The sequence below is a fragment of the Hydra viridissima genome, unplaced genomic scaffold (assembly GCF_058129835.1).
Source record: "Hydra viridissima isolate aposymbiotic clone 2 unplaced genomic scaffold, HvirCarnegie_v1 scaffold_1, whole genome shotgun sequence".
Classification (NCBI taxonomy): Eukaryota; Metazoa; Cnidaria; class Hydrozoa; order Anthoathecata; family Hydridae; genus Hydra; species Hydra viridissima.
In genome coordinates this window covers 34,408,348-34,420,186 of record NW_028324300.1, presented here as the reverse complement: position 1 = coordinate 34,420,186, position 11,839 = coordinate 34,408,348, and the positions used below count along the sequence as shown (strand labels likewise).

The following is an 11,839-nucleotide window of genomic DNA, read 5'->3' as shown; positions in this document are numbered from 1 at the left end:
TGACTATTTTGAAGATATTTTTCAAAGTGCACTTTACAACGTTTACATCTATGAAAATAATACCCTATACAGTAATTATACTTATGTTCGTGTTATTTTTTTTGCTATCTTAACATCAAGATCACAGAGCTCCTTCTAGTTATTTGTTAATAATAAAGATCAACAGAGTTTTGTAGCCTTGACGAAATAACCAATTCGAAACTATTGTTTAACAGTCGTCTTCGATTTTGCTTCGTTTAGGTCAGCTTGAGTAACAGTATGAAATATGTCATCTAAGCTTTCTTCGACGAAATTTGCTCGTTCCGCTAATCTCTCGTTTAGTAGAGCTTTAGATTGCTGACGTTGCAAATACCGGAAAGCAGCTGCTTTTCGAGAATTACGACGATACTAAAAGAAATCGTTTTGAAACTAATCTATTTTCTACATTCTTTAAACCATCTTTTGCTGTCATTTTAAAAAATAAAAGTAAAAAATCGATTTGAACAGAAACAAAGGTGATTGGTTACCTATTGCAATAAGATCACTAATAGAACACGATGAGGATCCCATTGAACATTTAAATCCGTTTGATTTTATTTCAGAACTTTTTTCGATTAAATCATGGTAAATTTAAAAAGTAACCAATTTTTATTACACAGATTTTACCTTTATTATGAATGTGTAGATATTCTACTATTCTAATTTTGATTGTAAAAAAAATCCCGCGCGCATTTATAATGCAGATGCCATCAGCAGACTTAAGTGGTTTTCAATCTATCAATGCATTTTTATTGTTTAAATGTTTCTTTTGTAGCTTTTTTTCAATTAAAAGTTAAGTCATTACTTTGCATTTACTATCTCTTAACTACATTTTCTTACATGTGACACTTTACATATTTTTTAATTCACTCCTTCACTAATTCTCTCCACACCTTCAAAATCTCTAGCACTTAAGACATCTGCTTTCACCCTTTTTTTTTTTTCGGACATTTTGCCGTTTTTAGATTAATCTGGGTCACTGTGCATCGTGTTTTTTAAATTCATACTGACACTTGGTTTCTCATATGCCTGAATCTTGAAACTTTAAAAATAACTGTAAGCTATTAAAAAAGCTTAGAACAAGTCATGATGGGTTAAGACCATCTTCTATTAAAAAACATTTTTTGTTTAATTTAACCATATTATTCCCATATATATACTCCTAGGCTCCATATTTTAGTGTCAGTATCTCACCCCCTATTTGAGCATTTACAAATTTCCATGTCATACAAATTTTTCAACCCTTTTTGTGGATGTCATAAATGTTTCTTGACTAAGCAAATTCATTCAGGGATGTATGTTTTTTTAGTCAAATATAAGGAGAAGCTTTATTTAAAACAATATAGAGCAGTGAAGACATTTTACCTCATTAGGCGAAATGTAACGTGGGTTCTCGTAGATAGTTGAACCACAAAAACTGTTATTGAAAATCCGGATTAAATTCAAAACAAAACGAGGACCTAAACGATAATAAATTAGGTAATACAATTAAAGAAACAAGATATCTATTGGAAAAACAATAGATAACCTACCTATAATATATATATCACAGAAGCCAATGTCTTGAGGATATAAACAAACTTTAGCAATGGGGAATGGAAAATGGAATTAATGTTGTAATTTGAAAAGCTGATGCTAGAGGAGTTGATGTAAACTTAAGAAACTTTAACCAGTTGTCAATCAAACCTGCATTAGGACTTAAAAAATAAATTTACCACCATCAAACATTACAGCATTTCTAAGAGCAGTGGAATAACTTTGTTTTGAAAAACTGAAAAAATGATGTTGTATCAGTTCTGTTAAGGAGACAATGTGGCATTAGCTGTTTCATGATAAGACTTAAGAAAAATTTTGTTCAATGCTCCCTAGATCTAAAGATTGATATCAACCTAAGATTTTAAATTTAACTCATAAAAATTGTAACAATGATGATTAATCCAACTACTAAGAATGATGGTTAATACAAATAATACAAAGTTCTGGATTAGGCAAGTATGTTTATCATATATAAAGCATTATCAAAACATATAATTAGTCTCTAAAATATGATAATTAAGGGTATATTTTAACTTACTTTTAGTTTTAAAATTAGCATAATTTGTAAAGTTATTTATTATAACAGTCAAACCTACCAATCTCAGTTAAAGAGTGATCACTTTGGCTCACAATCTGAAAAAAGATAAGAGTTATATAAAAATTTTTTAAAGATAAAAAAACAAAACAAAGTAAGACACAAAACACAAACACATGAATTTGTTAGAAATAATATATCATTTAGAGTTTTCTTCTCTTTTTGGTTTTTATCATTTAATCAACCATTATTTCAAGCTTTCAATTTTTTTTTTTTTTTTTTGCAGTTTTACATTTATTTTTTGTAAAAAAAAAAAAAAAAAAAAAAAAAAAATGATGCTGAAAATCATTGCTTATTAGAAGCTTACAGTTAGGTATGCATGTCCCAATCAACTTAAAAACAAAAGCTGAATACCCTTGGCTAAACTTAAAACCTTTTTATTTTTCAGAAATATAAATAATCTCAGTAAAATAAAGTGAGTTCCCAACAACAGTTAAATCTTTTTAAATTTTTTAGCACAAGATCAATACCTATACAATTATTTAGCCATTATGAATACTTAATCATGATAAATATTTATCCATTATGAATATTTAGCTATTATGAATATTTATCCATTATAAATACTTAGATATACGAATATTAAAAAACATAACATTTAATTTTTAACCTGAAAGTTTCTTATCCAAATCCTATGCTCTACAATAGTGAAGGTCATGACTCGGTCAATAAATGGTTTGCTTTTTGGGTGACGGTTCGGAGTAGCAAATGCTTGCATGAACATTTCTTTTAAAAGCTTATATTCAATGTTATCAGTAAACTTCTAAAGACAAAGACATTTAAAAAAAAAATAAATTAAGAACCTAGAAATTTGGATACAAAGTTTGCATTTTTTCTTTCAAAATTATGTTTACCTTATCAAATGAGAGAATTGGTCTGGAACCTTTAAGACAATTACCAGTTAACTTTAACTCATCCATTGTATGGACTAGATCAAAATATACAACTTAAGCTAATTTATAACAACTTTAACAACAACAAACTTTAAAGAAGAACTATTTTGGAAAAGTTTTAGAAAGAAATTTAAATAATATTAAAAACATACCATTTTCAACTAAAAATCTTGCTGAAGGTCCATTTGGAGTATTTGATATCCTTGAACCATATATATAAATATACAATATTCGGAGCATTTGACGCTCTTGAAGCAAGAAAACCATGTAAAATATTTGAAAATATTTCAAAATCTTAATTAAAAGAGAAAGATGTAAAAGACTTTTTACTTACCACATGTATAAATCTTTCTTCTTTTTCATTTCAAAAAATATGCATTTATTACAGTTCTTCATTTCACAGACCTGTAAATATAATTTATGTATAGATTAATGTATAGTAGATCTCAATTTTTTGTAAAGCAGAAGTTTTTATTTATAATGCTGTATTGAGGCTTTCAAAAGAATAAGATCTATTTTTACCAGATAGATTACACAAAATAGTTCCCAAATAAAAATGTGAGAACCATAAGAAGAGAAAGATTGCTTTAACAAACTAGATGCTATTTTGTTTTTTAAAAAAATAAAAGATTTTGAGTATACTTCTTAGCATATTCTTGTAACAGATACTAAATAAGAAAGCTCATTACAAATACAAACTTTTTACTTTCTATGAACAAAATCAAAGCAGCGCCATGGAATGCATTTAAGAAGTTGTTTCTAAGTTCCTTGGAAACATCAAGCTCATGTTTGATGTTTTCACAGTTACAATTTCACAAAGTTAAAAATTTAATTAAAACTTTTTATCCCCTTGGTTGTGTAAGTATTATAGTAGATTTTTTGTTTAAGCCTTTTGGAAAGTTTTTCTGAAAACCTATGTAAGGTATGTGAACAAAGGGAAAGATTTAATCTGGGTATTAAAACGATGGAGGAACATTACCAAAGATGCTGTGATAAAAAAATATGATGGCTGAGTTTTGTTAGTGCTTGAAAAGAGACTTTACTTTCTTGTTGAAATTTATACAAAAGAAAAGTATTTCCTAAAAAAGCTGGTTTTATGAAATCATCTTTTTAAATCTAAATAAAAACCTGACATGATGGACAAAGATGGAAATTATGTCAGTACCCCAGATAAAGTTAAAATGTCATGGCCAAGACCTTTTTATTGTTGGCCAGTAACTTTATGAAAATATATTACCTCATTTATAACAGACAACTTGTCTTTTCTATCAAGCTTGTTATCTTAAAAAAAAAAAGTAACATATTCAAGGCACCAGGATAAATAATAACATTTAAATGGGGTCTCTTAAATAGTTTTTTAGCCTTAAATTTAGTTAAAAATCTTTACCTTTACTTGAGGAGAGAAAGAAAAAAAAAAAAAAAAAAAAAAAAAAAAAAAAAAAAAAAAAAACTTTTCTTGAAGAAAAGTTTTAAAATAAATGTCTGCAGCTCAAGAAGTTTACTTTTAAGAATGATTTATAACTTTATAAACTTAAAAAGTTGTGTCATCTAGTGTTAGTGAATGCCCATTTAGGGTATAAATGTTTTTTTTTTGTTTTTTTTACATTTTATCATTCATAATTTGAATAAAAGCTAATATAAAAATATTGAAACATAAGAAGATGCCACACCAATAGTTTTTTTAAAACCTATAAAACACTTTGTCAACATATACTCTAGAATTACACACATACTGAAGTATATCTTTAAAAAAAAGTTTCTGCTTGTCTGTACACCAATATGCTATTCCATCATATAAAGACTTAGTCAGTATTCTTTAATCACTGAGAAATGATAAAAAAATAGTGGAAGCAATCTTATTTCACAATATTATATTATAGCAACGATCCTAAAAAACAAAACGCAAGAAAGAAAAAACAGAAAGTTGATACACTTTTTTTTAAAGAAAAATCTTTTAAAGAAATTTTTTAACAATCATAATCCAATTGGATTATCAAGATGTAGGCTTCCATTATTTGTTTGCAGCTTCCATTATTTGTTTGCAGCTTCCATTATTTGTTTGCAGCTTCCATTATTTGTTTGCAGCTTCCATTATTTGTTTGCAGCTTAGCTTTCGTTTGCAGCTTAGCTTCCATTATGTTTGCAGCTTTCATTACAATTAAACTTGAGCTTGTTAAACTTAATTTGCTTATCAAATGTAATCAAAACATTTTATGCAATTGCATAAGCATAAACCTTCAGGTTACATATTTAACTTTTAAAAAACAATTTGCTGTTAATCAAATTACTTCAGGATTTTAAAACTGTTTATGTAAAAAAAAAAAAAATTTTTTTACCTGCTCTTGAATGTGGCATTAAAGTACGTAGATCTAGCATTAAATGGCGCGCTCTAAAAATAATTTAAATAATTTTAAAAAGTGTTATTTCAAACTTTAACAAATTTTTTTTCTCTCAAATGTTAAATTGTTTACATACTTTTATCAAATGTTTGTGCTGAGCACAAAGATTCCTTTACCAACCTCAATTACATGCTAAATGATTGCAAAGAAAAAAGGGTTGACTCTGCTTTACTGAATGTTCTTGTTTGTTTGGCTGAAAAGGTTTGGAAATAACAAATGCTATTTGCTAAATAGGCTCAACAAACAAAATAAACTTTCAGTAAAAATATTGAATGAAGAAATCTTCTTTTAATAGATTTCTTTTTAGGTTTCCAATTCGACCACTATCAAAGTACAGTAGGACCTGATATTGTTTGTATATTAAAAAAATCTTTTATGCAGACTGTTAAGTTGTCTTTTTTCTTTTTCCAATTTTAAAAAAAAAAATTGAAAAAAAAAAAAAGACTACTTGACAGACTGTTTAGGTAACTTAAAAAAGTATATTCAACTAAAATAATCTTGACACATTTTATATTTTTTAAATTTATCTCAAATATTCTAACTAATTACTCCTCTTTCATTCAAATAGTTTGCATTTAAAACACTATTACAGCAATATCTACCACATTACTTTCATATAAATAGCTTTTTGATGACAAATTCAAAATTTTTTTTTTCTCAGAGGAAAATAGTATGTTTTTAAAATTTTAACTTTTTTTTTATATTTAAATTTTTAAAAAGTTTAGGAATCACAAATAAATTCTCACCATGAATAAAATACCAATGATAATTTTTTTTCAATGAAAAATTCACTTGAGCACTAAAAATTCTATTCAATGGAAAAGTGAGAAAAAGCTCTTAACAATTCTTTATTCTCAAATCAAAAAACATTTTTATCTATGCGATCACAACTAAGACAATCCAGTAAGACCACTATCAAAATGCAATATATATTTATTTATTTTAATATCTTGTGGCATTCTGCAGCAACTTAAAACATTAATTTTAATGCATGCTTTGATACTTGTCACTTCAATACTTTGTTACTACATGCCAAGTGCTAAAAGAACTAATTTTAAATGTAATGAGATTTTGCTAGATTTTATGTCCATGCAATTAAAGATGAAGACTTAATTTTATGATGATGTGCATGATTAGTTTTCTTTCTTCAAGAAACTTCATACATTTAAAAGCAGAAAATAATACTAAAAAAATTTCTTCAAAGGCTTTGAACAGTTTTCTGATGAGCCTACAAAAATTTTAAATGGTAAAAATAGGCACAAGAATTATTTGTGTTTAGAGGATATAAGTTCTTTATGTTTTAAATTATTTTTTTTTATGTTTACCTTACAAATGAGAGTAAAATTATCAATTAACTTTAACTCATCCATTGTATGGATTAAAATATACAACTTAAGCTTATGTACACCTAAATTATTTTTTTTAAAATTTTTTGTAAGATAAAATGTTGAAGAAACAAACTGTAGAAAAAATCAAATATAAAAAAATATTATATAAATAAATATGCAAAAATATTTTTAAATCTGAAATTGAAAAGTAAACCAAAAAAAGACTTTACAATAATTGGTATAAAAATAATTGAAATAAAAGTAATAAAATAATATAAAAACAAAGTTACAAAAATGAAAAGTAGGGAAATACAAACAATAAAAGGTAACCTAAAATTTACTCCTCGCTGGCAAAAAACCAAAACTCTTTCTTTGCTAATCCATTTCTATAAAACCCATAATAAAAAAAAAAAGAATGATTATTTAAATTAAAACTGAAATATCACTACAACTATAGTATATGAATTTACAAAATCCCCTAGATATCTTTCTAAGTTAGTTAAATAAATTGAAATAGTAATTAACTAATTCAAATAGTAAAAAATTAATTCAAATAGTAAAAAATTAATTCAAAGTAAAACTTTGAACAAGTTCATAAGTTAGGTTTTTAAAAAAACAGTTTTCCTGGAATTAAATTAAATGGTACAAATTTACTTATTTATTAAAAATGTTATTTAACAGGAAAATTCAGCTAGATTATATTTATCAAGAATATCTCATGTTATTATATTTGCATAATGTTTTTACAATAGTGAAATTTTAAGGTTTCTTAAGACATTAATGACACCTACAAAAAAATTTTAGAAACTTATCATGTAATTTTTGAAAAATTTTAATGATTTTACATATTGAACAACTGTTAAGAATCTTATGTCATATAGTTTAACAAAGCATGGTGGAGTATATTTTCTTGCTCATATCTTTGCTATACATATAAATATTGATTTTCAAATAATTTAAAATAATTTACTTTTTTTTTGTAATTTAACTAGTTAAAATTGGTATTTTAATTCATGGATTATGGTGTAGAAACTTTTCAATTCAATTCTCCATTAATTTGTTACAAATAGCAAACACAAACATAAAATTGATCAAATTGAGTTCTGTTATGTGCCAAAAAAAACCATACTTTTATAATAAAAGTGATGGTGTCAACTTGCCATTTCAACTACTCTTTTTAAGATTTTTGCAGGAAATCAAACTTCAGTAACTTAATGTTCAGAAAATGCTGTGCTATGCTTAAAAGATACCAAAGCATATTACAACAGCAGCAGTTCAAAAAGTTAATGAAATAAAATGTTATTCCATTTTTTTCTGTATGCTGCATATACAAACTTTTAAGGTTGGTCTTTTGATTAAAAAGTATATAAAAAAAAAAGACTGCTGTTTTCTTATGAGTTGAAATTTTAAACTTCGACAATAAAAGTCTTTCATAGATCAAAGTCTAGATATACCAAATACCCTTGCTTTTTTATGCTTGTTTTAAGACAAAATTAGGTGGACTTTGTTCCTATATATGACCATATTATTCCAATATACACTTTTTTAAAGACAAAATTAGGTGGACTTTATTCCCATATATGACCTGCTCATATTCCCATATATATGACATGCTTATATTAATTCCTTTGGTACTTGTAGAGAAGATCACATTTCTTTTTCTACAGGTTAAACTAGGTCTTTTTCAAAAAATTTTTGCAAAAATTTTTCCCTTTTGGAAAAGAATTTTTTTTTTAAGTTTTAAAATTTAGTTTTCAAAACATTCAGGAAACAAAAACAATGAAAACAAGTGAACCTTTAAAGGTCCTTAGAAACTAAAATTTTTATGAAACATGACAAAATTTCTGACATAATGACAAATTTTAATTGTTTAGCTTGCTTTCATTTTTGTGCTGTGGCTAAACATGTCTAGCAACAGCACAAAAGTAAGAAAAAATATAACATTGGAAACAAAAAATATATGTATTAATATTTAGCTTTTCTGTGTTCTTCAAGTTAGCAATTCCATAGTGCAACAAAAAATATTTGATGCCAAATAAAAGAACTTATAATTTTCATGAGCTTTACTCTCTTATATCTTGTTTTATGGTAAAACAAACACTTTGAGGTTTTTTTGTATCAATTAGTTTAACTCATCTTCCTTCCAACCATATATAGAAAATAGTCTTCTTTGAATGGCATCTCTTTTATATTATTCATGTCTTGAGACCACTATTGATTAAAAAAAAAAAAAATGTTGCAGGAACGTTTTTTCAAATGAAAGTTTTGAAGATTAGGATTCCTAAGTGGTAGAATACATCAAATTTGTATAAAACTTTCCATATAGATTAAAAAAGGGACAAGGAATCAAATGGAATATGGACCTATTTAATATTTATACATAATTGTTTAGTTCTCAATATTTGAAAACTTTAAGGACGGTTTTTTTCTAGAAAAAAACTTTCTTTATTATAGATCCATGTGGAAAAGACAAGTATAGTCTTTCCAATATTTATAACAATTATTTTTGTTTTCTTGGAAAAATGGTACTTAGGATTTGTATCTAGATATTATGTACGTTACACTTTTTTTCCTTCGCAAATTTTATGACATTTTTTATTTTTATTTTTGCTTTTGTTTTGGTATATTAAATTTTTGTAAATTCGTAATGCAGTGACATCTTGTTATGTTTTCTTTTCACTTTTTAGTCTAAAGCCTAATTACAAACTTTAAAATATTTAAATGTCAATATGACAAAAAGTTATTCAAATGTCAATATGACCCAAAAATACTCTCTTTTTTGGTGCCATAACACAGCGAATTTTCTAAACTTAATGACTATACCTTCTGTCAAAAGATCATCAACTTTTTCAGTACAAAAAAAAGTTAATAACTTTGGATTTGCTTAACTTCTAAAACTGAATGACCCCTCATTTTTTAATTTTTCTCAAGCTTTATACAATAATATTATTTATATATCAAATTATGAATTAAAATATTCCTCTGGAATAGCTATCCAAGTTTTAAAAAAGAAAAGACTTTTACAAATTTAGATCATTAAGGAACTGTGTTGAAATGGATGAAATGATAGCGACTTATCATTCGAAAATTATCTTATCAAGTAACTTATATAGCTATCTATCATCAGAAATAGAAAGATTCCTACCAGATTATCTTTTTCTTTAATAACTTTATTTGATTTTTTTGAAATTTCCGTTCCAATTTTTTTTTGCTTCGACTTTTCTAACTTTCTTATTGGTGCCATTTTAAAATGGTATACAATTTATGAACATTCGGTGAACATGAGAGCTATTTTATTTTGATAAAATGCTGACCCAAGTTTCTTATAAAGCATCGAGACATTAGTTAGCCATTATGAATTATATTTTGGTCAGCAAAACAAATATTTTTATACCATGTGCGAATACTCAACATGGCGGACTCAGTGGACGACGAAGTAAGAAGAATATGTCAAAACAAAAAGAATGTCAATGCCATATCAGACTTGCTGAAAAGGTTAGAAAGCGGTACCAAGCATGAAAAAAGCGTTTCTACATCAATTCTTTTTGGGGTGTTTAGTTTCTATATTAATGATGGATCTTGGGAAAAGTCAGGTTCTGTTGAAAATGAAGATGATGCAGAATATAAAGTTAATTTGTGGTTAAAATCAAGCTATGATGCATTTGTCAACATCTTATTGCAGCACCTCACTCATAAAAGTATTCGTGTACAATTAGAATGCCTGACGACGCTATTTAATCTGATGAAAGTTGAACATAAATCGAAGCTAAAATCAACATTTAGTTTTCCATATTTGTTCTTTGAAAAGGTTCTAGAGCAAATCATATTTAAGCAAAGTATTGAAGAAAAATTTGAAACAAAGTTTAATGATTATCTGAAAAACTTTGATATTCAATTTTACTGCATGAAGTTTGTGTCACTCATGTTTAAACAAAGAAATGTACTAATGCTGAACCAAACACAAACCATTTTGTTTAATGTTTATAAACTACTATCAATGGTTAATAAGCTAAAAACTAAAAACACTGAAACAATAATAACATTTCTTGAATCAGAAAATTTAGACCTCACAACTTTACAAAAAAAGTACCCACTTGTATTTAGCTCTGCTTGGCTCTCGTTTATGCAATTTAACCTTCCATTAACATTACAAAAAAAAATTCTTATTGACTTGGACAAAAAAATTATGCCAAATCTTTCAGATCCAAAAATGCTTATTGATTTTCTTACAGATTCCTATAATGTTGGTGGTGTTACAAGTCTTCTTGCATTGAATAGTTTATTTGTACTTATCAATCAGTACAATTTAGACTATCCTGATTTCTATAAAAAACTATATAACCTATTAGATCCTAGTATTTTTCAAATGAAGTATAAATCACGCTTCTTTTATCTTCTGGACTTGTTTTTATCTTCAACTCATTTACCAGTTTATTTGGTTGCGTCATTTGTCAAACGACTAGCAAGAATGTTGCTATTTACGCCAGGCACTGATGTAAAAATGGTGTTAGTTTTCATCCGTAATATGTTTATTCGCCATCCAAGTTCACTTATATTAATTCATAGAAAAAATGTAAGAAAATTTTCTTTATGATGCAATTGAAAATTTGAATTAGTTATTAATTAATTTTAGGTAATCAGTAATAAACTCTTTAGTTATTAAAATTGTATTATATTTTTGTTTAGATGAGTTCTTCTGCAGTAGATCAGCTTACTCAAGATCCTTACGTTTATGAGGAAGAAGACCCACAGAAATGCAATGCAATAAATAGTTGCCTCTGGGAGCTTAATACATTAAAGTTCCACTATTCTTCTGATGTGTTAAAACAAGTAGCTTTATTTAAGAAAGGTTTGCCTACTGAAGAGGCTGATATTTCAGATGATTTTGATTATACATATGAAAATTTGTTTGAATCAAAAATTTCAGGAATTTTAAAAGAAGGTGATACTCCTCCACTAAATTTTAACAAGAATAACTCTATTTTCACTGATTTGGATAAAGAAATGTGGGTGCTGGAATGAAATAAAAAAAGATTATTATCAATTAAATAAATTTTTTCACCCTGATAA

General features: G+C 26.5%; 2 protein-coding genes across 3 annotated transcripts; one reads left to right on the top strand and one right to left on the bottom strand.

Moving 5' to 3' along the window:
- Positions 1-10,059, bottom strand: LOC145191985 (ribosome biogenesis protein BRX1 homolog). Of its 2 annotated transcripts, XM_090095433.1 has the most exons (11): positions 9,915-10,059; positions 7,100-7,155; positions 5,379-5,431; positions 4,280-4,323; positions 3,377-3,447; positions 3,195-3,244; positions 3,004-3,077; positions 2,760-2,912; positions 2,151-2,187; positions 1,384-1,478; positions 1-387 (listed from the first exon to the last, which is right to left on the bottom strand). In XM_090095433.1, exons 1-11 carry the CDS (start codon positions 10,011-10,013, stop codon positions 202-204), a joined length of 918 nt encoding a protein of 305 aa, XP_089951559.1. In that variant the 5' UTR covers positions 10,014-10,059; the 3' UTR covers positions 1-201. The 2 variants fall into 2 exon arrangements, with proteins under 2 accessions (XP_089951559.1, XP_089951568.1); XM_090095442.1 differs by lacking the exon at positions 9,915-10,059 and having other exon boundaries at positions 3,195-3,290; positions 7,100-7,156.
- Positions 10,060-10,128: 69 nt separating this feature from the next.
- LOC145192421 (nucleolar complex protein 4 homolog) lies at positions 10,129-11,839 on the top strand. The gene is made up of 2 exons (XM_080069706.2): positions 10,129-11,342; positions 11,456-11,839. The coding sequence occupies exons 1-2, from the start codon at positions 10,182-10,184 to the stop codon at positions 11,789-11,791; spliced, it is 1,497 nt and encodes a 498-aa protein (XP_079925832.2). The 5' UTR covers positions 10,129-10,181; the 3' UTR covers positions 11,792-11,839.

Bases quoted from the DNA above. Each gene is read 5' to 3' on its own strand.
- LOC145191985 (XM_090095433.1), bottom strand. From the start codon at position 10,013: ATGGCACCAATAAGAAAGTTAGAAAAGTCGAAGCAAAAAAAAATTGGA. The intron at 7,156-9,914 runs GTAGGAATCTTT...TGGGTTTTATAG, and splicing joins TTAAAGAAAAAGATAATCTG to AAATGGATTAGCAAAGAAAG. The intron at 2,188-2,759 runs GTTAAAAATTAA...ATCTTTTTTCAG, and splicing joins TTTGGATAAGAAACTTTCAG to ATTGTGAGCCAAAGTGATCA.
- LOC145192421 (XM_080069706.2), top strand. From the start codon at position 10,182: ATGGCGGACTCAGTGGACGACGAAGTAAGAAGAATATGTCAAAACAAA. The intron at 11,343-11,455 runs GTAAGAAAATTT...ATTTTTGTTTAG, and splicing joins TATTAATTCATAGAAAAAAT to ATGAGTTCTTCTGCAGTAGA.